Source organism: Spea bombifrons, chromosome 5, assembly GCF_027358695.1.
Source record: "Spea bombifrons isolate aSpeBom1 chromosome 5, aSpeBom1.2.pri, whole genome shotgun sequence".
Taxonomy (NCBI): Eukaryota; Metazoa; Chordata; class Amphibia; order Anura; family Pelobatidae; genus Spea; species Spea bombifrons.
Window position 1 is genome coordinate 45,448,784 of NC_071091.1, and position 26,776 is coordinate 45,475,559.

A 26,776-nucleotide genomic window follows, 5' to 3' on the forward strand; every position below is an offset into this window, starting at 1 on the left:
GTTATACGACGGGGTCAGTGTCTTCCAAGCTCCGAACAAAAGATTAGAGACCAGCGGGAACTACGGATGTCATTCCTGGGACAGCAACCCCAGGAGCAATGGGTATCCGAATTGGACAAGCTGGTCCAACAGGAGGTAGAGCTGGAAGATCACTATAGGGCTCTGCAGTGGTATACCGAGCAAGCATATTGGGGAACTGCAAAAGAATGTTCTCCAGAGGCCTATGACTTTGGTGGCCCAGGATTATTATGGGATAGTCTTCAGGAGGATCCAGACTTCGGAAGTACAGCGGAGTGGCAGATTGAGGACATCTGGGATTTCAGGGAGTGGGACCTCCCAGATGCACTAGGACTTGAAGGTGATTTAGACTTTTTAATTACACAGGAGTGGGAACTGGAAAAGGCATATAAAAAACTGTTTGACCGCGTTCAACAGAATGCTCCAGTGTCCAGGGATTTTGTGGATGTGATTGAGTGGTTATCTGAGGATGTTGACTCAGGCGGGGTGGATGGGACTGCGGTTTCCACCCCTGAGTCAGAGGGATACTGGGCAGCTAATCCAGATCCGATACCAGAGCTATGTGACTTAACACCACAACCGGATCCAGAGATTGTGGATCTAATTGATTTTACATCTGAGGATGTTAACCCAAGAGGGGTGGATAACACTGCAGTCTCCACACCTGGGTCCTCGGAATGCTGAGGAGTCTGCCCAGATCCCTTAGCCCCAGCTGAAGAGCTGGCAACAGGGCAGAGCACTGCTGGCTTCTACCCCACACCTGCAATGGCTACAGGGATCCAGGGAGATGCGGCAGCCGTCCCTTCTCCCCAGCGGCAGCTCACATGTCCGGGAGCTGAGGAACCGGTCCTCCCTCCCCAGCGGCAGGCCGACCCACAAGATGCCCTAACCCCAGCAGAAGCGCTGGCAACAGGGCAGAGCATCGCTGGCCTCTGCCCAGCACCTACCAAAGCTGCAGGAATTCAGGGAGATACAGCGGCCGACCCGCCTCCCCAGCATAAGCAGGGAGGTGGAACAGCCGGTCCATCTCCCCAGCGGCAGAACCTAATTCCGGGATTGGAGGGACCTGACCTCCCTCCTTAACGGCAGCAGGAGCACCAAGGAGGGGATGCAGGCGGCATCACTCCCCAGCGGTACTCGGGAGATGGCGCAGCCGGCCCATCTCCCCAGCAGCAGCAGGAGCACCAATTTTGGGAGGGCATTGATGGGCCAAATAAACTGACTGACTACATAGTCAACCCGTTTGGGGTCTCATCCTGTGTCAGTCCAATTCGAAGGGGGGAGAATTGTGACGGAAGCCTCCATCACTGGGACCACTGGAGAAGCCTGACTGCCAGCCTCCTCCCTATTGACTATGGGCCCTGGGTTTGTAAAGACTTCTGTGGCTACCCCCAGCAGTATCATCTCATCACTGGCTGAGGGGATTATCTCCAACAGACAGCCAGGATCTGCCACCAGGGAGTGACCACCATTCTTTCAGTTTTAATGTTGTATAAATCAGTCCCCCCCCCATCTCGTTACTGCCTCTGTTGTCTCTGGGAGGCAGATTAAGGGGGGGGTTGTGTCCCAATATCTTGTTTTATGTTAATGTGTGTTTTGCTGGATATATCCAGCCCTGTGTGTCCAAAATAAATCAGTCTTCGTTTGGTTTTACCCTACACTGAGTCTCGGCTAGTGACTGGGGAACCGGGGAAAGTGTGTTGTCCCAGGCTAAGGGAGCACAAGACAGCGGAGGTAGTCGGTTTGACTTGCCAGCTCCGTGACAGAAGTAATTAGATCAAATCCTGCAACACAATATCCGGGGGAAGGCCAGAATGACAGACGTAAATAATTACATTAGTTGGGGACGTAGACATGAAATGATGATAGACATATGATTGGCTTGAGACAAACAATGGCTTGGACACAGAGATAACAGGAGCTCACAGGATTACAGCTACCTGTTGTGTAATTGATAATTAGGTAAGCAGCAGTGACACCTAGTCATACCTACAAGGGGTCTTAAGACAAGGGCTAACTCACACAATAACAGGGGAAACACTTCACACCTATACAATCAACAATGCACCCAATGCAAAGACATTCAGCCATCTTCCTACAACAGGATGTCCAGCTGACATTACAGTTTTGAGACTGAGTAGTAAAACACGTACCTGGGGAAAATCAGTAAAAACTGACCCCCTGTATCTACACACACCCTGTATCTACACACACAAGTCTCTACAAGACCTGGGCCCATAGTCGGTAGGGAGGAGGCTCAGGCCTCTCCAGGGGCCCCAGCGATTGAGGGTTCTGTCACACCCACTTCTGGTGTTGAAGGCTGTTTTCCACTCGTGACCCTACTGTAATCCTAATGAGAGTATAATACACTCGTAAATCCAATAAAGACCGTAGCTCCTCTGAGGCGTTGAAATAGTTTGAAAAATGGAATGGGGTATTTATTCTTCACCCTAAGACGGTTAAGGCCCCTGTAATCAATAGAAGGCATTAACTCGCCCCCTTTTTTTTCTTCACACATTAGAACCCAGCACCCGCAGGAGAAGTGGACTTCTGAATAAACCCCCTGGACAGGGCATCCGAAACGTACTCCTCCATGGCCTTGTTCTCCTTTAGGGGGAATAGCCCCTGGCTGGAGGTCAATGGCAAAATCGTACGACCTATGAGGCGGCAAGGTACCTGCCCGTACCTTATCAACACATCACTGAATTCCTGGTATTGCATGAGGAGCGAGTCAGGAGATTCAGTGCAGTGGAGCTTAACCGACCTACTGAGACATGCAGAGGAACATTGGGGAGACCATGAGAGGATCTTGGTAGTGCGCCAATCAAACACCGTTTGGGAACGCAACCAAGGGTAGCCAAGAATCACATTATAATGGGATGTGATCAACTGAAATTGGAGGGTTTCACGTTGCAGAGCCCCAACAACCCAACAAGGGGTGTGATGCGTGGCACTATTGGAATACCATGGTCACCGACACATGTACTGTCTATGAAGTATCCCGCGGCACCGGAGTCAACTAGGGCCTGGGCGACTATCGAGGAGTCGGCCCAGGAGAGGATAACCGTAATGATAGGTTTGTCACTACGTGGGGACGAGGAAAGTCCACCCAAGGTCTGTCCTCGACAGGACCCTAGGTGCGAGCGTTTTCCCGGCCGTGTAGGGCAAGACTTCAAAAGGTGGCCCTGCTTTCCGCAATATAGGCATAGCCCTTCCTCCGAAAAGGCCCTCTCCTTGACCGAGAGACGGATGAACCCTATCTGCGTTTGTTCACCCTAAGAGGAGACGAGACCAGGAGGCACGGGAGGAGAGGAAGGCACGGGTGTGCAACAAGGGTTTGATGCAACTGAACCAACATGCCTCCGCAGGCGCTCCCGAACAGAGGGTCTTTGTTTGAGCCTAGTGTCAATCAATATGGTGTAGGACACTAGCCCCTCAAGGGTAGCGGGCAAGTCCCTTGAGGCAATCTCATCCTTGACCATGGTCTGCCAAACCGTGGGAGAAGGCGGCCACAAGCGCCTCATTGTTCCATCTCGCCTCTGCTACTAGGGTATGAAATTTGACAGAGTACTCGGCCACAGATCTGGTACCCTGTCGGATAGACAACTGAATAGCAGCAGAGGTGGACCGAGCTGGAAAATCTAAAATCTGCTTGAAGGAGATTCTCTGCAAACTCTGCATAGTTGTAAACTATGGGTTTCCCGGTATCTCATATCGGATTGGCCCAAGCCAGAGCTTTGTCGGAAAGCACGTCACTGGAAAAGGCCTGTGGAAACATCTCCAGAAAAATACCAGCCTGGTTCAGGAAGCCACTGCACACATTAAGATCGCCCCGATAGTGATGGGGAATCGGGGCAGACCCCTGGGTGGCTAACAGTTCAGATGCAACAGGTATTTACGTGAGTACCGGAGCAGGAGCTGCAACGGCTGCTGGGGGAGGTTCCAGGTGCGCCGTGCGATTCCACCACAGGATTGATTTTCTGATCCTGCAAGTCCATCCGAAAAGAAAAATATTTTGCACAGGTGGACAGTCTGCACCATCAGGATTCGTGGCCCTTTTGTTATGTTAGGAGCCACAAACGATGGAGACAGGAATGCATTGCATTGAAGATACACAAAATAATAAGCGCAGAGAATGTCAAAAATCCAAGCAATGAGTCGAGAGCCAAATCAGGAAGTCAAACAAGCTGAGGTCAGGGATCTAAGAGGGATTCAGGAACCGGAGAGGAAATCAGCCAAACCAGGAGTCATACACAGGAAACTGTGGTAACAATGGAGAAGGCACTTAGAGAGTCTGAGACCAACACAAGGGCAACGCGAGACTGAAGTTTTGCTGTTTAAATAGCCAGACTCTAGCAGGGAGGGGCTGGCTAATCAGCAGGGATCCAGGGAAGTAATTAGGAGCACATTTCTTCTGCTGAGGTGTGGCTGAGGAGTGGGGAAGTGTGAAAACCCTTACACACAGCCCCAGTTATAAGAGGGTGTGCACACTTTTGCAACCAAGTTATTGTGGGGGGGTTTTCTTATTTTTTTCTCCCTTCAAAGGTCAATCTCAGGGCTTTTTGGTACCTCAAGTCCCGGAACCATTTTGCCATTTTTGCGCTATGCTGGTTCAGCGATTATTCTTTTTTCTGCAAATGTACCCATGTAAACTATATATTGTTTTTTTCAGGGAGAGAGATAGAGCTTTCTTTTGATACCATAGTTGGATAATTAGCTGAAAATTTAGAAATTTTGTTAAAAAAAAAAAACACCTAATTTTTGTATATTTTCCCCTCCTCACAAAATTAGGTAAAGTGATGGAAAATCCCCTCCAAGTTTATCAATTCAGGTGTCCTCATTTCAGAAATACCTAATTTATATAGATTTTCCATACTTTCCCATCACTTATAGGGAACATACTATAAGGTGTACATTAGAATTTTAATGCTTATGGCTTAACGAGTTTGGTTGTGAACAGGGGAACGAGGGGTATACTGTGTAGATGTTGTGTTAGGGCAATGGGATGTAAGGGTTTTTATATATATATATATATATATATATATATATATATATATATATATATAATGTATGTATGTATATATTATATATACCGTATTGGCTAGAATATAGGCCGCACCTTTTTCCCCCACTTTAAGTCTTTAAAGTGGGGATGCGGTCTATATTCGGGGTCTAGCGCCTGACGCCCGGGACATGTAGTCCCAGGCGCCGGGCAGGCAGCGGGGTTAGGATACAGATCCCCGCAGCGGTGCAGGGGACCCGTATCCTACTCTCTGATACGCTCAGACAGCCTCCCCTGCCGGCACTTCCCACAGGGGGAGTGCTGGCAGTGGAAGTTGTCTAAGCGCATCGTGCTGACGGTCACCGGCTGCGGTGATGCGGGTAAACACGCTGCTGGCACGTCTGCACGATGTGCTTTAACAATCTCCCTTGCCGGGAATTCCCACAGGGGGAGTCCCGGCAAGGGAGATTGTTAAAGCACATCGTGCAGATGTCCCGGCAGCGGAGGTTGTTTACCAGCATCGCCGCAGCCGGTGACCGTCCGCACGATGCGTTTTACCTCTGCCCCCACGATGCGTTTTACCTCTGCCCCCAAGATTTACCAGAGCAGACTCCCGGATGTCTTGCGGGGCCGGCGGGGGACAGCTACGCAATACGCGTATACAACTTCAAACATCCGCTGAGTGCCGGCACCGGAAGTTGTATACGCACATTGCGTAGATGTCCCCCGCCGGCCCCGCAAGACACCCGGGAGTCTGCTCTGGTAAGTCAGGGGGGGGGCAGAGTGGCAGCATATCTCGGGGGGGGCAGAGTGGCAGCATATCTCGGGGGGGGGCAGAGTGGCAGCATGTTTTTTTGGTGCTTTTTTAAAGAAAAAAAAATTCTTTAAAAAACCACCAACCTTTTAGGGTGCGGGCCTATATCTGAGCCAATACGGTATATAATTTTTTTTTATTTTTTTTTTTTTGTTAAGTGGTTAGAGGTCCTCTTAGGGAGCTCTTGAACATGTTATTAATGCCAGTGATGTCACAGTTACATCCCTTAGCTCACTTTATTTTTTTTTTATTATTATTTATTGTATTAGTGATTTTTTTTTTTTCTTTTTCTTAAGTCACTAACCATTTTTTTCCATCTGTTTCGTTTTTCAGCATGGGAGGAGGGTGAGAAAAATGTTTTAAAGGTAGACAATATTGTGAATAAACGTTAAAAACTTTAAAGCAATGCTTAATCTCTTCTTCTTCTCAAGGGCTATTTTAGTACAACTGCTAGCCCAGTAGAAAAAATGTAAATTTTTATGTGAGTGAATACGTGTGTATATATGTATGTGTGTATATATGTGTGTGTATATATATATAATATATATATATATATATATATATATATATATATGATAGATATATATATATCTATCTATATATCTATCTATATATATATATATATATATCTATATATAATTTTGTTTTGTATTTTTTTTTTTAGGACGGTCAATGTCAGTGTGCCGAAGAAAACCAGAAATAATGGTACTTTGTATGCTTATATATTTCTTCATCATTCTGGAGTCCTCCCATGGCATGATGGCAAACAAGTCCATATTGTAAGCCCCCTGACTACTTATATGATCCCTAAGCCAGAAGAGATAAATCTTTTAACAGGAGAAACAAAGACAAAGGTAAAGCAATTGATTTTTGACTGACTTTTATTGTTTGTGTCATGTCGTTTTTTTTTTTATTTTTTTATTTTTTATTTAGGTCTGTAGCCATAGATTTCTAAATGCATTTGGTATCAGGATCCACTGCCAAGTGGCTATGGTGTGGGGGAGGCATTATACCTGGCTAAATGTGTTGAAGGTAGACCAGGGGTTCGATGGTCTATGGTCACACTGTTCTCGATATGTAGGAGTTAGGAGCTCTGCAGGATCATTTAATGTCATGTGACTCAATTGAGAAATGAGGGCCCAGAGAGAGATACGTTTATCTTGGGCAGAACGTGAGGTTTGTCTGCGACTACTCTAAAATTGTAGCTTCCTTGTCGATATTAACATAGTCTTGGCCAACTGAAGCCCCCCTAACCTTCACAAGTCTCAAGGTGAAATTCATGACAGCACCCGTGTTAAGACATCCCAATCCTCAGCAACCCTTTGTCCTTGAGGTGGACACATCTGATAGTAGGGCTGAAATTTGCTCTGAGAGAGGGACACAATTCGTGGCTTGCTTCCGCTGGGAGGTCCCACCCTTCTTCTTTCCTCGGATCCTTGTTGTGTGATAGCTTACCAGGCTAGGAGCTTTTCTTTTACCCAGTCGCAGTAGTGGCAGCTCTCTGCAGCCGCTGTGGGTCAGATAGAGACATCCTTATCTCTCTCTCTCTCTCTCTCTCTCTCTCTCTCTCTCTCTCTCTCTCTCTCTCTCTCTCTCTCTCTCTCTCTCTCTCTCTCTCTCTCTCTCTCTCTCTCTCTCTCTCTCTCTCTCTCTCTCTCTCTCTCTCTCTCTCTCTCTCTCTCTCTCTCTCTCTCTCTCTCTCTCTCTCTCTCTCTCTCTCTCTCTCATGAAAGAGTCTGTCAGACTTTTAATGTGAATATGTTAAAGACGTATCAAGATCGCGCTCAAAGCAGCGTCCATGTGCGCTCCAGCATCCAAATGTTCATATTCACAGAAACTTCCCATGCAACATCTGCCTGAGAAAGGGATCTCTGAGGGAGGAGGGTTGGCAAGGAACTAGGGCTGCAACTAACGATTATTTTAATAATCGATTAGTTGGCCGATTATTTTGTCGATTAATCGGATAAAAAAATACATTATTTTAAATTGAAGAAAAATTGCAATAAAAAACGTACAATTTACACTTTCATCTCTTTATTGCAATGGCCTCTCTCTCTCTATTCACCTTCTTATTTTACTGACATAATAAAAGCTACAAGAACCCAAACAAGGTGTTTCTCAAACTAGGTTTTAATACAAAGTTATTAGTAAATATTAATTCATATGTTAACTATTTTTCATATTTAATAAAAACTGAGAAAAAAGCCTTGTTTAAATTTTTTATTTACCAAACTGCCCCCAGTTATGCACATCTGACCCCCAGCTTGCCACTCTGCCCCATATATGCCTTATACCTCTTATATGCCAGATTCCACTGTGCCCCCTGATATGCCACTGTGCCCCTGATATGCCTTATACTCCTTATATGCCAGTGATATGCAACTGAGCCCCCTGATATATCTTTTACCCCCAGATTTGTTTTATGCCCCCCTGATATGCCTAATATCGATGTCTTATACCCCCTATATGCAACTGAGCCCCCTGATATATCTTTTACCCCCAGATTTGTTTTATGCCCCCTGATATGCCTAATATCCATATGCCTTATACCCCCTATATGCCCTAAAAATTCATAATACCCCCCATACACCACTATAACTCACCCATACACCACTCTGGCTCCTCCCCCTCCCATACACCACTCTGGCTCCTCCCCCTCCCATACACCACTCTGGCTCCTCCCCCTCTCATACTCCACTCTGCCTCCTCCCCCTCCCATACACCACTCTGCCTCCTCCCCCGCCCATACAGCACTTTGGCTCCTCCCCTCCCATACATCACTTTGCCTCCTCCCCTCCCATACATCACTTTGCCTCCTCCCCCTCCCATATACCACTCTGCCTCCTCCCCTCCCATACATCACTTTGGCTCCTCCCCCTCCCATACTCTACTCTGCCTCCTCCCATACTCCACTCTGCCTCCTCCCCCTCCCATACATGACTTTGCCTCCTCCCCCCTCCCATACTCCAGTCTGCCTCCTGTGAACCTCCGTTTCTGACAAGACACCAGGGAGCCGGGTAGAGAGGCAGAGTGGCGTATGAGAGGGGGAGGAGCCAAGGTGGTGTATTGGAGGGTGGCTCCCATACACTCCTCTGACTCCTCCCCCCTCCCATACACCGATCTGCCTCTCTACCCGGCTCCGTTACTGAAGGCACTTTCACTGCAGCCACAGTGTAAGTGAAGTGCAGTAACGGAGTCTGTCTGTGCGATGCAGATCCTCACCGGATGACAGAGAGGATGATTCTCTGTCAGCCGGTGGGGGTCTGCATCGCACAGACAGACTCCGTTACTGCCCTTCACTTACACTGAGGCTTCTATGAAGCTGCAGGGAAAGTTCCTGTCAGTAACGGTGCCGGGTAGAGAGGCAGAGTGACGTATGGGAGGGGGGAGGAGGCAGATGGGAGGGGGAGAGAGACGGAAGTGAGAGACCGGCCGACAGTGAGGGGAATCCAGGTCCCCTGCAGCGTAGCTCGGGATCTGGATTCCGGTGTTATAATCCGATCTCTGTTTGAGGTCGGATTATATAAGGAGAGGGGTTTTTCAGAGCATTTGCTCTGAAAAAAACCTCTTTTTGTAATCGATAAAAATCGATCCGATTAATCGATGATGAAATTCGTTGCCAACGATTTTCATAATCGATTATTATCGATTTTATCGATTAGTTGTTTCAGCCCTACAAGGAACTAGGAGAGCAGGAAAGGAAGGCATTTCAACGGTTGCTACAGATGTAATGCGAAATGCTTTCTACATGTCCAGGGTACTCAATGGCAGCGGTGCACAGTGTACAAATACGGCAAGCACAGCTATGGCAACTTGCCAATCAGATCCCTGAATTTGTTCGAGAGTGCACGTGGATTGAAATGAGGGTAATCAAGCCCTCTTCCCCCATAGTCTTGTGCCGAATCAGGATAGCACTACCAGCTTTTGTGTCAGCTAAATGACCGAACAACCACTGATGCCTACCCAATGCCCCAGGTAGATGAACTATTAGACCGATGTCAGGAGTTATCTTACAAAAATGACCTGTGTAAGGGCTATTGGTAAATTCAGAAGTCGGCTTTCTCATTTGGCCTGTACCAGTTTAAGGTCATGCCGTTTGTGATGAAGAATTCTCAGAGGACTTCACAGAGGATGATAGATTGATTTCCCAATGGCCTCCAGGATTATGCATGTGCATACCTGAATGATATTGTGAGCTATAGCCGCACCTGGGAGGACTACTTGCATAATCTGGTTGTCGTGTTGAACTGGATCAGGGCTGCTGGTCTGACTCTGAAAACTTGTAAGTGTGTACTGTCAAAGTAACTGAAGTCCGGTATTTGGGGCAATAGCGACTGGACCCCGCCAAGATAGAGGCAGTGACTAACTGGCCAGTGCCCCCCACTAAGACATAAGTTCTAGCTTTCCTAGCTACCTCTGTGTACAATAGGATGTTTCTACTTGACTTTAGTGCTCTGGCTAAAGCCCTGACTGACCTCACTTAGCAGGCCGTCCCCAGAGTGCAATATTGCCTTTAACAATGTAAAAATTGCATTAACCAATGCTCGCACACTGGCTGCACCTGCCCATACCAAATGATTTCTTGTTCATACAGATATTCAGGAGTGGCCTGAAGCCACGTAGGAGACTATGGTTTTGAGCACGGTGGCATACATTAGTCACAAGCTATTCCCCCGAAAGGTGGCTTATGTGGCAGTCAAACAAATGGTACTAATGTGAGCCCTTAAACTTCTAGCGTGTGAGGTTCATTCAAAGTACTCATGGGCCGTAAGCCTTTGGTCTGGCTGAAACTGGTTTCCAGAAGTAGTGAGATACTGTGTAAGGGGAGCTTGGCCATGCGAACCTTTAATTTAGCTTCCAATATAGCCCTGGCAAACAAAATAGAAATGCAGATGGGCTGTCCCGCCATGACGATCTTGCTGCTGAACTATGGACTGAATGAACCCTATCATGCGCTCAGGGTTGCGGGGCAGGAGTTCCCATTGTTTGGCTGGGAGTTTTAGTTGTGTTTGGACTATCCACCTATCACAGAATTTGGTGCACAGATAGCGAAGGAAGCACAAATTAACTGAAGTGCTCAGCCAGAGTACCGTTACGTGGAAAATTTACCTTTTTTGGAAATTTTCATTTCCTGGAATCCGTGGCAGCACACAATGGGTTAACGTTTCCTCGTTCCCTTGGAATAGAAGATACACTCAAGCAATAGCACAGAGACAAGTAATAATTGATTAATTAATTAATTGGTGGTCCCTCCCACACATACCCTATAAAACCCGTTACCTAACAACAGACACCTGTGTGGTATATAGCAGTGAAAAAATTTATTGGGTGGGTATACTTGTGCTGCCACGGATTCCAGGAAATGAAAATTTCAAAAAAAGGTAAATTTTCCACTTCCTGTTCATCCGTGGCAGCACACAATGGGACGAACCCAGCAGTGACAAAAAAATACAGGGTGGGAAATCACAAGCAGTTACATCGTACTCATTCCATGAATTACACTCTTGCCAAAGGCTGATCCTTGAGAGGATGCGACATCCAACCTGTAGTGTTTCATAAAGGTAGATGGAGAGGCCCATGTGGCCGCTTTACAGATTTGATCCATCGGTATGTGGTACCTCTCTGCCCACGATGCTGCCGTTGATCTTGTGGAATGAGCTTTTAGAGTTAGAGGAGACCTGAACACCTTCCATGGTATAGCACATCTTGATGATGTCTCTTAACCATCTGGCTAGAGTAGCTTTGCTTGCTCTTTTGCCCTTGTTTTGGCCTTGAAATTGAAGGAAGAGACCTTCTGATAACCTAAAAGTAGCAGTTTTCTCCAAGTAGGTTACAATGGTTCGTTTCACATCCAGGAGGTGTAAATTGTCTTCTTGAGATGGTAGTACTGGAAGTATGATCTCCTGATTTAGATTCTCGACTGACGGAACTTTAGGCAGAAATCCCGGCATTGTTCTTAGAATCACTGCCTCTGGGAGTAACCTTAGATAAGGTTCCCTGCTAGATAACGCCTGGAGTTCACTGACTCGTCTAGCTGATGTGATGGCAACTAAGAAAATGGTTTTAAACAAAATGAACTTTTAAGAGGCCGAGTCCATCGGTTCAAAAGGTTGATCGCAGAGCTTTCTAAGCACTAGAAGAATATCCCAGGTAGGGATGGGGTCATGATATGATGGCCTCAACTTGTTAACCACCTTAAAGAACCTAGAAACCAGGGGGGAGCCAACAAATGCTCCATTCAGTTGTGCATTAATTGCCGTCACCTGGACCTTCAATGTGTTCGGCTTTAATCCTTTGTCAAAGCCCTCTTGAAGAAACTGCAGCAGAGTAGGTATAGCTGTAGGAGACAATTCTTTTCTCGTACACCAATCTGAGTATAGTTTCCAAACTCTAGAATACACTCTCCTTGTGGCTGGTTTCCTGGACTCTAGCAGAGTGTTAACGACTTCATTAGAAAGACCTTGATCAATTAATGCTGACCTCTCATGTACCATGCCATCAATTGCAGTCTGTTCAGGTCTGGGTGGAACATCCCTGATTGAAGAAGCAGATTCTTGGAGATCGGCAGCTTCCATAACACCCCGCTCGAAAGCGTCAATGCGACCTGAAACCATGCCCGACGGGGCCAGTATGGGAGAATAGCGATTGCTCTGGCGTTCTCGGTCTGAATATTCTTCAGTACCTTTGGAATGAGAGGGATAGGAGGGAATACATAAATGAAGATTAGATTCCAGTTGATTGATAGACCGTCTATGAAGGTCGAACTGTCTTTCCTCGATAGTGAGCAGAAGCGGGACAGCTTCGAGTTCTGGCGAGTGGCCATTGCGTCTAGCTCTGGCGTGCCCCATCTGGATGTTATAAGGGAGAAAACTCTGGAATTCAGTTCCCACTCACCTGGGAGCATGGTATTTCTGCTTAACCAGTCTGCTGCCACGTTCAACGACCCCTTGATGTGGACAGCTGAGAGGGAGAGAAGATTGATTTCCGTCCACTCCATGATCTGGGCACACTCTTTCTGCAGCAACCTACTCCTTGTTCCGCCTTGTTTGTTTATGTAGTATGCTGGCGGTAAATTGTCCGTCTGGACTTGGACTGCCCTGTGAAAGAGAAGGTCTTTGAAATGAAACAGTGCTAGCTTGATAGCTTTCAACTCTCTCAAGTTGGATGAGAGTCTTGCTTCCGCCGGTTTCCATTTCTGTTGGACCCAGGCTTCCATAGTGTGGGCTCCCCAGCCTTTCGCCGAGGCATCGGTAGTCAGGACTATGGGTTGGGAGGAAGCCAGAGACCTGCCGCTTAGAAATCTTTCTGGTGTCAACCACCATCCGAGATCCTTCTTCAGATGGACAGGGATTACCATCATGCCATCCAGGGTGTCCTGCTCCCTGTTTCATGATCCTAGGATATGATCTTGTAGCGACCTGATGCGTGCTCTTCCCCATGGTACTGCTTCCAGTGCTGATGTGAGCAGGCCGAGGACTCTCATTGCCTCTCTGATCCCAAAGGGAAGGCACGTAAATTGGAGGTGACGAATTTGCTGATGATCTCTGACTGCCAGGCGAAGGAATCTCCGATGGCTTCTCAGTACTGGAACATGGAGGTATGCGTCCTGTAAGTCTATGGAGGCTAGGTAGTCTCCTTGCTGGATGCTGAGAACTGCCGATTGGATAGATTCCAGAACGTCTTTTTGACAAAAAACTGGTTGAGGTATGACAGGTCGATGACCAGCCTCCAATCCCCTCCTGACTTTGGAACAGCAAATACGGGTGAATAGTGACCTTTGCCTCTCTCGTGATATGGTACTTCCTCCAATGCGTTTTTCAGCACTAACTGATTGATGAGATGCGGAATAACAGGATTGGCGGTTCGGCTGATTAGAAACCTGTCTGGAGGTTTTTCTCTTAATTCCAGAGAATATCCTCTTCTTATCGTGGTCGTGACCCAGGCATCTGAGGATGTTTGAGACCAAATCGCAATAAAACTCTGCAGTCTGGCACCCACTGGTGGCCTGGCGTCATTGATCCGAGTTTTTAGGGGTGAACTGTTTATTTCTGGAAGCACCCCCTTGAACTTGTCTTCCCTTGGTCTGCCTTTTCCTGTCTGACTGACGAAAGGGATACTGCCTTCTGGGTGATCTCCGAAATCTTCCCCTGAAAGGCTTGAAAGTGGGTTTCTTTCGAGATTGTGGGAAAGATGTACCCTTCTCTTCACTTAGAGACTTTAATATGTCTTTGAGCTGTGGTCCAAATAAAGATGAGGGATGAAAAGGAAGAGACACAAAGTTGTTCTTTGATGGAATGTCTCCTTCCCACTGTTTGATCCAAAGGGATCTCCTTGTCGCGTTGGCCAGGGCCATGGACCTAGATGAAAATTTAAGGACATCCAAGGGGGCATCACAAAGAAAATCAGCAGCGGTCTTCATAATAGAGATATTACTCATGATTTCTTGTCTTGGCACCCCCTCTTCCACATCCTGGGCAAGATGGGTTAGCCATATACGGAGTGCCCTGGCCACTGGTATAGAGGCTTCAGCCACCTTGGCAGAGGATGCTGCTGCCACATAGGTTTTCTTGCATAGTGAGTCTGCCTTCCTCTCCATTGGGTCTGGAAGCATGCATGACTCGTCAGAGGGAAAAAAATACTTCTTAGCCAGTTTAGCTGCTGCAATATCCACTTTCGGTGGGTTCTCCCAGTGTGAACATGCCTCTGAATTCAATTTATAGATGGACTTGAACTTTGCCCCCGGATCTGTTCTTTTCTCGGGTTTCTCCCAATCCTTTTCACACCAATCAGAGATTAAGTGGTGCGCAGGAAACTCTTTACCTTTGTTACAGGGAAAATAAAATAGCTGTTCTCTAACAGGCTTGTTAGACACGTCTCTATCCGACTCCAGTACACCCTTAATAGCCGAGATAAGCTTAGGCACTTTGTCCTTATGCAGTAAGTAAAGGTCATCTGGGGCTTCGTCATCTGAATCCTCAGAGTCTGATCGCACAGTGGCACTAGATTCCGTAGGTCTGTGACTAACGGAAGGCTTGTATTTCTTCTTCCCTGTCATGGAGGATACCACTTCTTGGAAAGTGCTAGTCAGTTGCTCTTTAAACCAGTCTAAGAACATCCCAGGCTCCATCTGGGCTGGTTGTTCCGTAGACATGCATCCTGCACATTTATCCTGAGCCCAGGATTCAGGCAAGGGCTGGGAGCAATTCAAACAGGCAGTATGCCTGGACTTTCTCTTCCTTTTTCCCCCGGGACTGGACATCCTCCTGAACAGGAGAAGGGATCCTTGGCACACCCGATAATCACTCTGTGGTGAGCTGGCTGAGGGACCAGAAAAACTCCTGGTTTACGGCCGCATAAACACTCTGTTATAGGAACCGGGTGGTGAGCTGGCTGAGGGACCAGGAAAACTCCCGGTTTACAGCTGCATAAACACTCTCCTGCCCCAGCGACTAAGCAAACGCCCAGTATAGAGGCTACCTGTCTCTCTCTTCTTCTGTTCCTAGAAGAGAAAAAATACAGGTGTCTGTTGTTAGGTAACGGGTTTTATAGGGTATAGGAGGGACCACCAATTAATTAATTAATCAATTATGACTTGTCTCTGTGCTATTGCTTGAGTGTATCTTCTATTCCAAGGGAACGAGGAAACGTTAACCCATTGTGTGCTGCCACGGATGAACAGGAAATATGTATTTTATATTATGTGTGTGTGTGTGTATATATAGATAAACATATATATTGTGCAGTTGTGCTAAAAAATTTTGCGTACTCTTGGAGAATTGCTAAAATATGTACAAATTTTAAAGAAAACATGAGTGAGGTATTCAGCTGTAGGTTATAACAGAATTGCATCATAAAACATGGCAACAAAGAAAAAAATAAAACCATCCCTGTTCTGCATACCCTTAGTTCTTAATATTGTGTAGTGCCCCCTTTAGCATCAGTGACAGCATGCAGTCTTTTGTAATAGTTGTCTGAGGCCCTAAATTCTTTCATGTGGTATAGCTGCCCATTCGTTATGACAAAATGCCTCCAGGTCAAGCAAGGTCTTTGGTCATTTTGCACGAACCGCACGTTTGAGATCTCCCCGGAGTGGCTCAGTGATATTGAGGTGAGGAGACTGTGATGGCCACTGCAGAACCTTCACCATTTTCTGCTGTAACCACTGTCAATTTGGCCTTGTGCTTAGGGTCATTGTCGTGCTGGAAAGTCCAAGAGCGTCCCATGTATGGCTTTTATGTGGAATGCAAACTGTCTTCCAGTACTTTCTGATAACAGGCTGCATTCATCTTCTCATCAATTTTCACAAGATTCACTGGGCCTTTAGAGCCCCCCCCCCCAAAAAAAACCAGTGAGCCACAACAATGCTTCACAGTGAGGATGGTATTCTTTTCGCTAGAGGCCTTATTGGGCCAATCTCTTGTGACCATAAAGCTCTATTTTGGTCTCGTCGCTACAAATTATGGTGTGCCAGAAGCTGTGAGGCTTGTCAAGGTTTTGTCAGGCATATTGTAACAGGGATTTTTTGTGGCATTGGTGCAGTAAAGGCTTCTTTCTGGCAACTCGACCATGCAACTTAGTTTTGTAGTATAGTATACTTGTATTGTGCTCCTTGAAACAACCACCCCATCTTTTAATATAGCAGCCTGTATTTCTCATGAAGTTAGCTGACAATTGTAAGGTTGCGAGCAGGGCACTCTCCATCTAATGTATCACATTGTCTGTCAATTATCGTCTTGTCATACCCCTTGAATGTATGTATTAGACTAACGTAGTCTTTTGGCCAGCACTTTCGCTGGAGCTTCTATGACTAAGCACCAGTGTTACATGACCTTCCGGTGCTCCACCATAGAAGCCCCGGCGGAAGTACCGGCCATCAGCAGCGGAGGTTGCCTGTGTGCATTGCGCAACATTCGGCAGCTGCCAGACAAAATAACACTAAGGTCATGGGACACCGGTGCTCCATCATAGAAGCCCCAGTGGAAGTGCAGGAAGTAGCCCAGGATGTCTGCGTGCATCTCCCTTGCCAGAGAGAATGATCTGTAAACTGAATATGTTTGTTGACAAAATGTTGTCACTCTCTAATTCAGAGCGTTCCTTGAGGGGACTTATGGAACAGATAGAGTTTTTGCAGTGTTCTAACTGCAAATTAAATATTGCAAAGACTCAGGCAGTGGGAATGAGAATAGATTCTGAAACTTATTTAAGAATTACCAATAAATATCCTTTGAGTTGGACCATCCGCAAGTTGAATATCAGAAACATAATACAAGTAAACTATACTCCTCTCTTTGTAGATATGCAAAAGTCAATTACGGTTTAGAAGTCCCTATACATCTCCTGGATAGGAAGGATGTATGTCATTAAGGCATACATCTTTCCCAAGTGGCTTTACTGTTTGAGGATGGTTCAGGTTCCCATTTACGAGGGCTGGTATAAACAATTTCCGAGCTTGGCCAGGAAGTTTATATGGAATGATAAAAACACCAAGCATCTCAAGAGAGATTATCCCTGTATTTACCAACGTAAAATTCATATAGCTAACCAAGATTATTGTTAAACACCTACCTACCCGGTTAGTAACCCATGGAATTATTCTAAGATTGGCAGCTAATACATTTTTTCTTTCTTTCTTTTCTTAATTTCTGTATTATTCAAGTAATGTAAGTAAGTAAAATTACTTCCTAAAACTTTGACAAAGGCTGGTGGTAGAATTAGTACATGGTAAGTGTTGAAGTACCACAATTTGAATACCACCATGTGAATTATATGTTTTGAAGGGGATAAATTAAATGGGCCGGCTTCAAAGATCAAAAAAGATAAAGTATACATTTATATTTCTAACTCCCAACCTAACACTAACCCACTTATACAACCCAATTGCCCATTTAACTAATAAAATAAAATATAGATATGCACAATAAAAGAATAAACTCTGAGCAGTACAATTTACTGGTCAGAGCAATATCACAGGGTTGCAATGTTTAAATTACTTAAACACTTAGTGTATCACTATGATTATGTGATTGTCGGGGATCACTGTAATTAGTTAATCACAGTGATCTGCTGACCCCAGGAGGACATATTGGGTACAGGACTGTGCGACAGTCCTAGACTGAGGAAACAGAGCGGCATTAAGTATCAAACTTACTTCATGATCAGTTAACTTGTCATAAGGGCGTGAAAGGTGCCGTGCCTATTACGCGTTATCTTGTACAACTACGTGCAACATAGTTGGAACACTAACTCTTTTGGGTCCTCTATGTACAAAGCACTCAAAAGGTCAACCTTTTTTTTTTTTGCCAATTCTCATAAAATGAAAAGCAAAGTCGAGTACTCCACTAGGAGATAGAATGTGGTTGAAGGTTGTTTATGAAAAGTGAAGTTCTGGTGTCCTGATGAGAACAGGGACTAAGGTCCCTGCTGGTATTACAGCCTCCTCTATCAATCTATCTTTCTAGAGCACATAAATAAATAGTGTAAACCCAGTCTAAACATGGTACCCTCTTTATTTTTACCAGGTAAGCTAGATACCATGATTTTGTGTAAGTTGTTAGTAGAAGAGGGACAATTTAAGTTAGAGAGCTGAGTGTGTATCATTTTGGTTATTTTTAACGTGAAATATGAATATAACAGTAGAATGTATTTGTATTTTTCCTCTCTTTGGTACCATTTCCTCAGTATTTTTTTTCCTGTAAATTAAATTGTAGCAAATTGATGCAGACAAAAAAGAAACAAATGCTTTGGATGAACCTGTTTCACACTGGAGATCTCGTTTGACGCTCAATGTTATGGTGGATGATTTTATTTTTGATGGGTCTTCTCTTCCTGCAGATGTTCATCGATACATGAAGATGTATGTATATAATATGATTGCTTAAATAGTAGATAGTCACAATTGTGTGTAAATGAAAAATAAAAATAACAAATAACTCAAAACAATATGCCATATTATAAGAAATGTTTTAATCATACCGCTCATATTCTAGATGCTTTCTTCGTATTTTTCCTCAGTATAGAAACTCCCTAAGAGCATTTAATTTAAAATTTCGTTAATAGTGATTTGTTGTGATTTGTATTGTCAGCTACTCTGTATTTCCTCTTTTGGCCACTTTACTTTTTTCTTATTGTTAGCCATTGAGTCTTAGCAGACCTAATGACATGCATGTAAGTTCTTTACTACCTTCTTGGGTGCTTGAGTTTGATTGTGAAATGTCATTTGGTCATTTATAGGATACAGCTGGGCAAGTCTGTTCATTACCTGCCTATACTGTTTATTGATCAGTTAAGTAATCGCGTAAAAGATTTAATGGTAAGTCAAAACTTTTTTTGATTATATTTATGGAATATCGGGTATCATGCTACAATAAAACATTTTTATCCTATCTTCATGTATACTGTTTCTTATATTGTTTGTCTTCTGTGTGCATCACACCCTTATTTGTTTTTATTTATTTGCAGTGTTTTTTTTTTTATATTTATATATGTCAGTACTATCTTTCGTTGCCATTAAATAATTCTAATATACAAATGACCACCCTCCCCATTTCCTCTGTAAGATGTAGGTTTAATTTTATTTGATGTTAAAGTGAGGAAGTCTCACCCAATTATATTACTAGTTTTAACAGATATTGTGTTTTTAATTTTGAAAGGATTCTAGTTTTCTCATAATGTTGCATGTTAGTCATTTTATATATGTTTTTTTGTGCTTTTTTTAAAATTAGTTTTGGTAAGGTTTATTTGCTTAGAATAGCAGAGAGTGACAAAACATTACCATTGCTGTCAACTGAAGCCCAAGGTCAGAGATCAGTAAGCCAGTCAATGCAAGAATGTGAGGATCAAGTTTTCTGAAACCTACAAAATAGGGACTCATAGGGGGCACAAAGGCACAGAAACAGGAACATAGGGAAGCTGGAACAATGACTGGTCTGCGGTTACACAGTGCCATGCGCAACAAACTGCGATGCGCTGTGTTCTGATACCTTTCTATCAGAACCATCAATTCCAGCTAAAGTAGTTTATCTGTTGGGTTTGACCACACAGGCCAACCTTCACCCCTCCATGTGAATAAGTGAGCCTTGGCCATGCATGACCCTGTCGTCGGTTCACTGATTTTAATTCCTTGGACCACTTTTGATACTGACCACCTCAGACCGGGAACACCCTATAGAGCTTTAGTTTTAGTGATGCTCTGACCCAGTCGTTTAGCCATCACAATTTGACCCTTGTCAGAGTCAATCCTTAAGCTTGCCCGTTTTTCCTGCTTTTAACACATCAACTTTGAGGACGAAATGTTCGCTTGCTGCATAATATATCATACCCACTGGACAGCCTTATGATGACAAGATTATATCTGTGTTATTCACTTCACCTATCTGTGGTAATGTTATGGCGGATGGGTATGGTGTAAATCCAAACATAGAAATGAGAGAAAAGTTAAGAGGCTGCTTCTGTGATGCCCTGGGTGCCAAAAACACTCAAGGGGTCCCTCCCCTTTCAGGGTCAAATCTAATAAAAAAAATAAAAAAAAACCTTTCCCTTAATTATAGCAAACTTAATTCATAAAAATAAATATAATCTTAAATTCCTGTAATATCTTATTCCTCAATATTCAAAATTAAAATCCAGTATCTATCTATCTATCTATCTATCTATCTATCTATCTATCTATCTCTATCTAAATTGGTGGTTACTAAGGTGACTCTTAGTATATGTTGACAATAAAGTTATACTTATATATAAGTTAAGTTATAAATTATAGTACACACCCATTAGACACTGCCATTTTAACCCATTTAGGTAGCCCATACCATAGTGCTATTGGAAAGCTGCCATAACCCCTTAATGACAAAGCCCGTACATGTACGGGCTCAAAATGTATTGTTTTCAATGGGTTTAGGGACCGCCCATTGTCCTTAAGGGGTTAAGGACCGGGCTTATTTTTTCTTTTTGTACCCTTTGGGACCGAGGCTGTTAACACTTTTGCAGTGCTTGTGCTCAGCTGTAATTTTCTCCTCGCCCATTAAGTGTACCCACACAAGTTATATATTGTTTTTTTTCAGGACAAGATGGGCTTTCTTCAGATTTACTATAAAATAAAACATGGTGAAACTTTTATTTGAAAAATCTTTTACTCACCTACAAAAGGGAGTAAAAAAACTAGCTAAATAGATTCTACTATTTGTCCTGAGTTTAGAAATTCCCCGTGGGAATTCCCGGCAAGGGAGATTGCTAAAGCACATCGTGCAGACCTGCCGGCAGCGGAGGTTGTTCACGCGCGCATCGCTGCAGCCGGTGAACGTCTGCGCGATGCGCTTAGACAACCTCCCATGCCGGCACTCCCCCAGTGGAAAGTGCCGGCAGGGGAGGCTGTCTGAGCGTATCAGAGAGTAGGATATGGGTCCCCTGCACCGCTGCGGGGGATCTGTTTCCTAACCCTGCTGCCTGCCCCGCGCCCGGAACTGCATGTCCCGTGCGTCGGGCGCGCTAGACCCCGAATATAGGCCTATATTCGAGCCAATACGGTGTGTATATATATATATATATTAATAATATTGATTTTTTTTGTCTAATTTTGGTGTGTTACTTACTTTTTGATATTAAAAGTATTTTTGTTTTTGTGTTTTAAAGGTGGGGGTTAATTTCGGTTTCAGCCAAGTGAATGCTGAATTTTCAGTTTCGCTCAATGTTTGGCTTAGCCTCACCGCGAGGCGCGCCACCACCCTGTCACGACCTCCCACGACGTCCGCTGTCTGTCGCACTGCAGCGCAGGTTGCATCGTCGGCCCACACACGCCCCCATGGTGGGGAGAGTAGGGGTGAGTGTCCTGGCGTCCACAGATCCCATCCCATTGGTGGGGATGGGGAAGGTGGAGAGTGAGGATGGTAATCCCATATGGGGATTGCATATCCTCACAGGTGAAGGTATTAACACCTGGGAGTCCGTGGGAGGACCCTTATCTGTGGGATATAAAAACCCTGCACACCCTCCAGTCTGGGCTTAGTTATTGAGCTCTCTGGTGCCTCCAGCCCTGCTCTGACCCAGTCCTCGTTTATTCTGCCCTTTCTACGTGATTGACCTCCCGGTACCTGACCTCAGCTTTGTTCTTTGGACTTCGTTTACCTCTCCTGTTCTGACCCGGCTCGTCTTTCGTTGTTGCACCTTTGCTGCATGCCCTGACTCGGATTTTCCTCTAGGACTTTGTCTTTGGTTCCTTCCCTCCAGCTGGGGCCACCCTGCTCTACGCTCCCAACCTATCCTACAAGCGCCCCAACACAATGTCTGGCTCAATGTATAGTGATAGGGATTATGCTGTATCACAGTCACTGATTGCCTCAGTATATACTGATAGGTGTTATGCTGTACCACCGTCAGTGCGTGCCTCGGTATATAATAGCAGTTATCCTGTACAACTGTCGATGTCTGCCTCAATATATAACGATAACAGTTATGCTGTACCCCTGTCAATGTCTGCCTAACGATAGAAACTATGCAGTTTTAAAGTGTGTGTGTGGGGGGCACATACAGGATCTGCCCCAGGTGCCAAATACTCTAGGCATGCCCCTGGGTGTGTGCCCACGCCATTTCTTGTGGGCGGCACCGCCAGATCCGGATTGTCTCCCACATGCAGGTGGAGTTTACAGAGGAAGCGGCGGGTTTTAGGAAGGGCTGTGGTCTTGACAGGAAGGGGTGGGCCAATTTTAGATTAGGGGGGTGCCCAAGTTTAGTCTTGCCTAGGGCAGCACAAAATCAAAATACACCATTGCATAGGTACATTTTCTTGCATTTATCCACATTGAATGCCAGTTGCCAGAGCTCTGACCATTTATCCAGTTTACCAAAATAATTTGGTTTATCCCTCCAGGAACATCAACCCTGTTGCAAATGTTTGTGTCGTCAGCTAAAAGACATACATTTCCATCAAGACCTTCTGCAGTATGACTAATACAAATTTATGGGCCCAAGTACAGACCCCTGAGGTACCCCACTGGTAACAATACCTTGCTTGAATATACTCCATTGACTACAACCCCCTGATGCCTGTAACTCAGCCGCAGCCAAATCTATTCAACAATATTGGGATCTAAACTCTGAGACTGCAGTTTATTGATGTCTTCTATCTGGGACAGTGTTAAAACTGAAATCTTACTGAAATCTAGATATGCAATATCTACTGTTCCACCTTGATCAATTACTTTAGTCACTGTGATGGAATCCTCCATCACTGGGGCCACTGGAGAGGCCTGACAGCCAGCCTCCTCCCTATTGACTATGGGCCCTGACTTTGTAAAGACTTCTGTGGCTCACCCCAGCAGTATATCATCCCATCACTTGCTACAGGATCTGCAACCAGGGAGTGACCACCATTGTTTTAGTTTAATGTTGTATAAGTCAGTCTCCCCCTCCCCCAGTTCCACCACTACAGACATTTTCCCCGGCCATCCCTGGGACTGATTTGGGCCAGTTACAGGCAGTGGAGGTTGGGACCCTATTGTATTGTTAGTCCCTTTACTGCCCCTGTTGTCTCTGCGAGGCAGATTAAGGGGGCGGTTTGTATCCCAATATCTTGTTTTATGTTAATGTGTGTTTTGCTGGATATATCCAGCCCTGTGTGTGAGAAATAAATCAGTCTTCGTTTGGTTTTACCCTACACTGAGTCTCGGCTAGTGACTGGGAAACCTGGGAAAGTGTGTTGTGTCCCAGGCTAAGGGAGCACAAGTCAGCGGAGGTAGTCGGTCGGACTATCCAGCTCCGTGACAGTCACCCAATCAAAAAACAATCAATAAGATTAGTTTAGCATTATCTTCCTGAGGCAAATCCATGTTGTTATTGATCTTTGAAACTCATGTGACTTTAGATGTTCAACAATCATATCCTGGCCTGTAGTTACCCAACTCTTCCCTACTGTTTTTGTATGAATGGGCACAATATTCCCTAATTTGGCTTTTAAGAATCGGGGTGTATCCCATCAGGCCCCATAGACTTACTTGTCTTTACCTTAGCTGAAGTAAAACCTCCACCTCCATAAACTCAGACTTTTTTTTTTTTTTCCTGAGGTCCATTTTTCATTTTTATCTGTAAAATCAGGACATAAATATTTATTGAGGCTGTCAGACATTTATCCTCTTCTACATTACTGATGTCCAGTTCATGAACGAATCGTTCTTTGAACCAATTATTTTCAATGAACCGAATGAATCAGTTCAGTATTTATTTGTAACCTTTCAGTCTGTGAATCATTAATTGCACTGGTAATATGATCCTAGAGTGAGTCATCTGCACAGCACACAGACTCAGGGATTAGGTTACAGCTCATCGGTTCACTGAGTCAAAGAACCATTCAGAGGAACTATCAGTCATCGGTTAACTGAATCATTCAGAAGAGCTCTGAGCTACCAGTTCATTGATTCAGAGCATATTCAAGTCATCAGTATACAGTACACTGACACAATTATACTTTTAGAAATAAATACAGGATTAATCTTCACTCCCCCAGGATTTAGATTCCCCTTAGTTTCACCCCCTTTACCTCTAACTGCGCCTGAAGTTAACCTTATTAAATTAATTCAATTAACTCCTCAGTCCTCACCGTTAAATTAACTCTAAAGACCCCATTAACCGTAACTGCCCCTAAATTAATCCCCACTTCACCTAGCTTTCAGCAGCCCAAATATTAATCTTATACTTACTGTGAGATGAGTTGCTGAGCAGTCTGGACACACATTACATTCCTGTAGAAGGCAAGAGGATTCATGGACTATAAGGAAAGGGACGGGGCCAATTGTCAGTGTGACTACAGGGAGGGAGTGGCAAGCAGTAACTGCTCTGAGTGACATTGAGTCACTCACAGCACGATTAATTGATTCATGAATTGGTTCATTTCAATGAATCACTCGAAATTAACTGATTCACTTTACGGATCCGAACTTCACATTACTATTCTACGTACTTTCCTTTTGTTTTTAATCTTACCACTCCTTATTTTACTTTCCTTTTCTCATTTATATATCTGAAAAATGATTTATCTACTTTTTTTTTTTTGACAGGGCAACTCTATTCTGCGTGTGATTTGACCGCTTTTATCACTTGCTTTGTCTCTTCTGCCCAACCTTATATTTACCTTTCTCGCTTTGGTTTTTTGTATTTACTAAATGCAAACTTTTTTATATACTATTCTGGCCACTTCTGTGCATTACCACAGTGATTTCTTTATTTTTTTTCCATTACTGACCAGCCTAATACAGTTTTCTGTTACCTTCAATATACCGTATTTGCTCGATTATAAGACGAGGTCTTATACCCCTCGTCTTATAATTGGGGTCGTCTTATAATCAGACCTCAAATAGGTCTGACTATGAGACTAAGATCCAGATCCCCCGCAGCGATGCAGGGGACCTGGATCCTCCTGCCCCCCAACTTATCGGTGCATCTGAGTCCCCGGTGCTTAGTCTGGGCAGCATGTAGAGCTCTACCTGGTTCGCATAGACAACTTCCGCTTCAGCCATGCTTAGTCCGGACATCGTGTAGAGCTCTCCGAGATTCGCGTAGACAACTTCCGCTGAAGCGAATCGCGTAGAGCTCTACACGCTGCCCGGACTAAGCACCGGGGACTCACCGGGAGGGAGTGTTAAACGGGGGGCATAAGGCATTTCTAGAGGCAGCGTGCTCTGTGAAATGCCTTTTAACCCCCTTAATGCCACTCTGCCTCCAGAAATGCCTTTTAACCCTCTATACGCCACTCTGCCTCCAGAAATGCCTTATTACCTCCCTATATGCCACTCTGCCCCATAATATGCTTTTTAACCCCCTAAATGCCAGAATGGCATATAGGGATATAAGGCAATTCTGGAGGCAGGGTGTCAAAAGGCATATCATGGGGCACGGTGGCATTTAGAGGGTTAAAAGGCATATCATGGGGCACAGTGGCATATAGGGGTATAAGGCATTTCTGGGGCAGAGTGGCAAGCCAGGTTGAAAAAAAAAGGAAATAAAAACAAAATATTTTTCTCAATCATAGCTTTTATTAAAAAAAATTGTTCACATAGTTTACATGAATTAACATTTACTGGTAAAACTTTTTCCCTGTAGGGTCGTCTTATATCCAGGCTTTTTCTTTTTTTCATAAATATTCAGATTTGGGGGGTCGTCTTATAATCGAGCGAATACGGTATATATAAATATTTTTGTGAGGAAGTCCAAAAATTAGCACATTTTCTTAAAACCATTCTCGCTTGGAAAGAGTTAAAATACTGGCATATGAAATGCCCATGGGGTGTCTACTTTTAAAAAATGTATGATTTGATGAGGTAAATTGAATTGGCCATGTTCAACAATGTCCCAATTAACACGGGGAAGGGTGACCACACATCTAATTTCCAATTAGAAAAATGCACACGTCCCAAATGTGGCCTTCTAGTTCCCCAAAAACCCGACAAACCCATGCGTGTGTCACTGTACTCAGGAGATGTTGCTGAACACATATTGGGGTGTCGTGTGACAGCGACATATACCAGGAGCTGTAGATTCATACCTAAAAGAAGTTGTGTGGGGAAAAATACACACAAAAAATACTACTGCAAACTTTGAAAAAATGCTGGTGGTAAAGTGTGCATACAAAGAGTTAAAATACCAGCATTTGAAATACCCTGGGGTGTTTAGTTTTCAAATATATATATTGTTTTTAGGGCACATTGAAATGGCAAAGCTCAAAGATGTACCAAATAGGTCATGGGCAGTGGATCACCAAATGCCAAAGTTCAACATTGAAAAATATGCATGCCCCAAATGTGGCCCTTTTGCCCCCAGCCAGGAAAACCCATTCATGTGGGCTATCGCTGTACTCAGGAGATGTTACATCTTGGGGTGTTTTATGACAGTGACATATACCAGGACCTGTTAATTCATACCTGAAGTAAAACGTGTGTGAAATAAAATGCAAAAAAAAA

At 44.5% G+C, this 26,776-nt stretch overlaps 2 protein-coding genes across 2 annotated transcripts in view; one reads left to right on the forward strand and one right to left on the reverse strand.

The window, feature by feature from the left end:
* The window catches only part of LOC128497653 (uncharacterized), a 167,417-nt gene that overhangs the window by 129,739 nt on the left and 10,902 nt on the right, over positions 1 to 26,776 (reverse strand). The gene's annotated exons all lie outside the window — the stretch shown is intronic.
* Positions 1 to 26,776, forward strand: part of CLPTM1L (CLPTM1 like) — a 168,281-nt gene that overhangs the window by 16,225 nt on the left and 125,280 nt on the right. Inside the window, exons 3-5 of the mRNA XM_053467315.1 lie at positions 6,499 to 6,688; positions 18,542 to 18,687; positions 19,065 to 19,143. Coding sequence (XP_053323290.1) covers positions 6,499 to 6,688; positions 18,542 to 18,687; positions 19,065 to 19,143 — 415 coding nt within the window. The remainder of the gene's footprint in view (positions 1 to 6,498; positions 6,689 to 18,541; positions 18,688 to 19,064; positions 19,144 to 26,776) is intronic.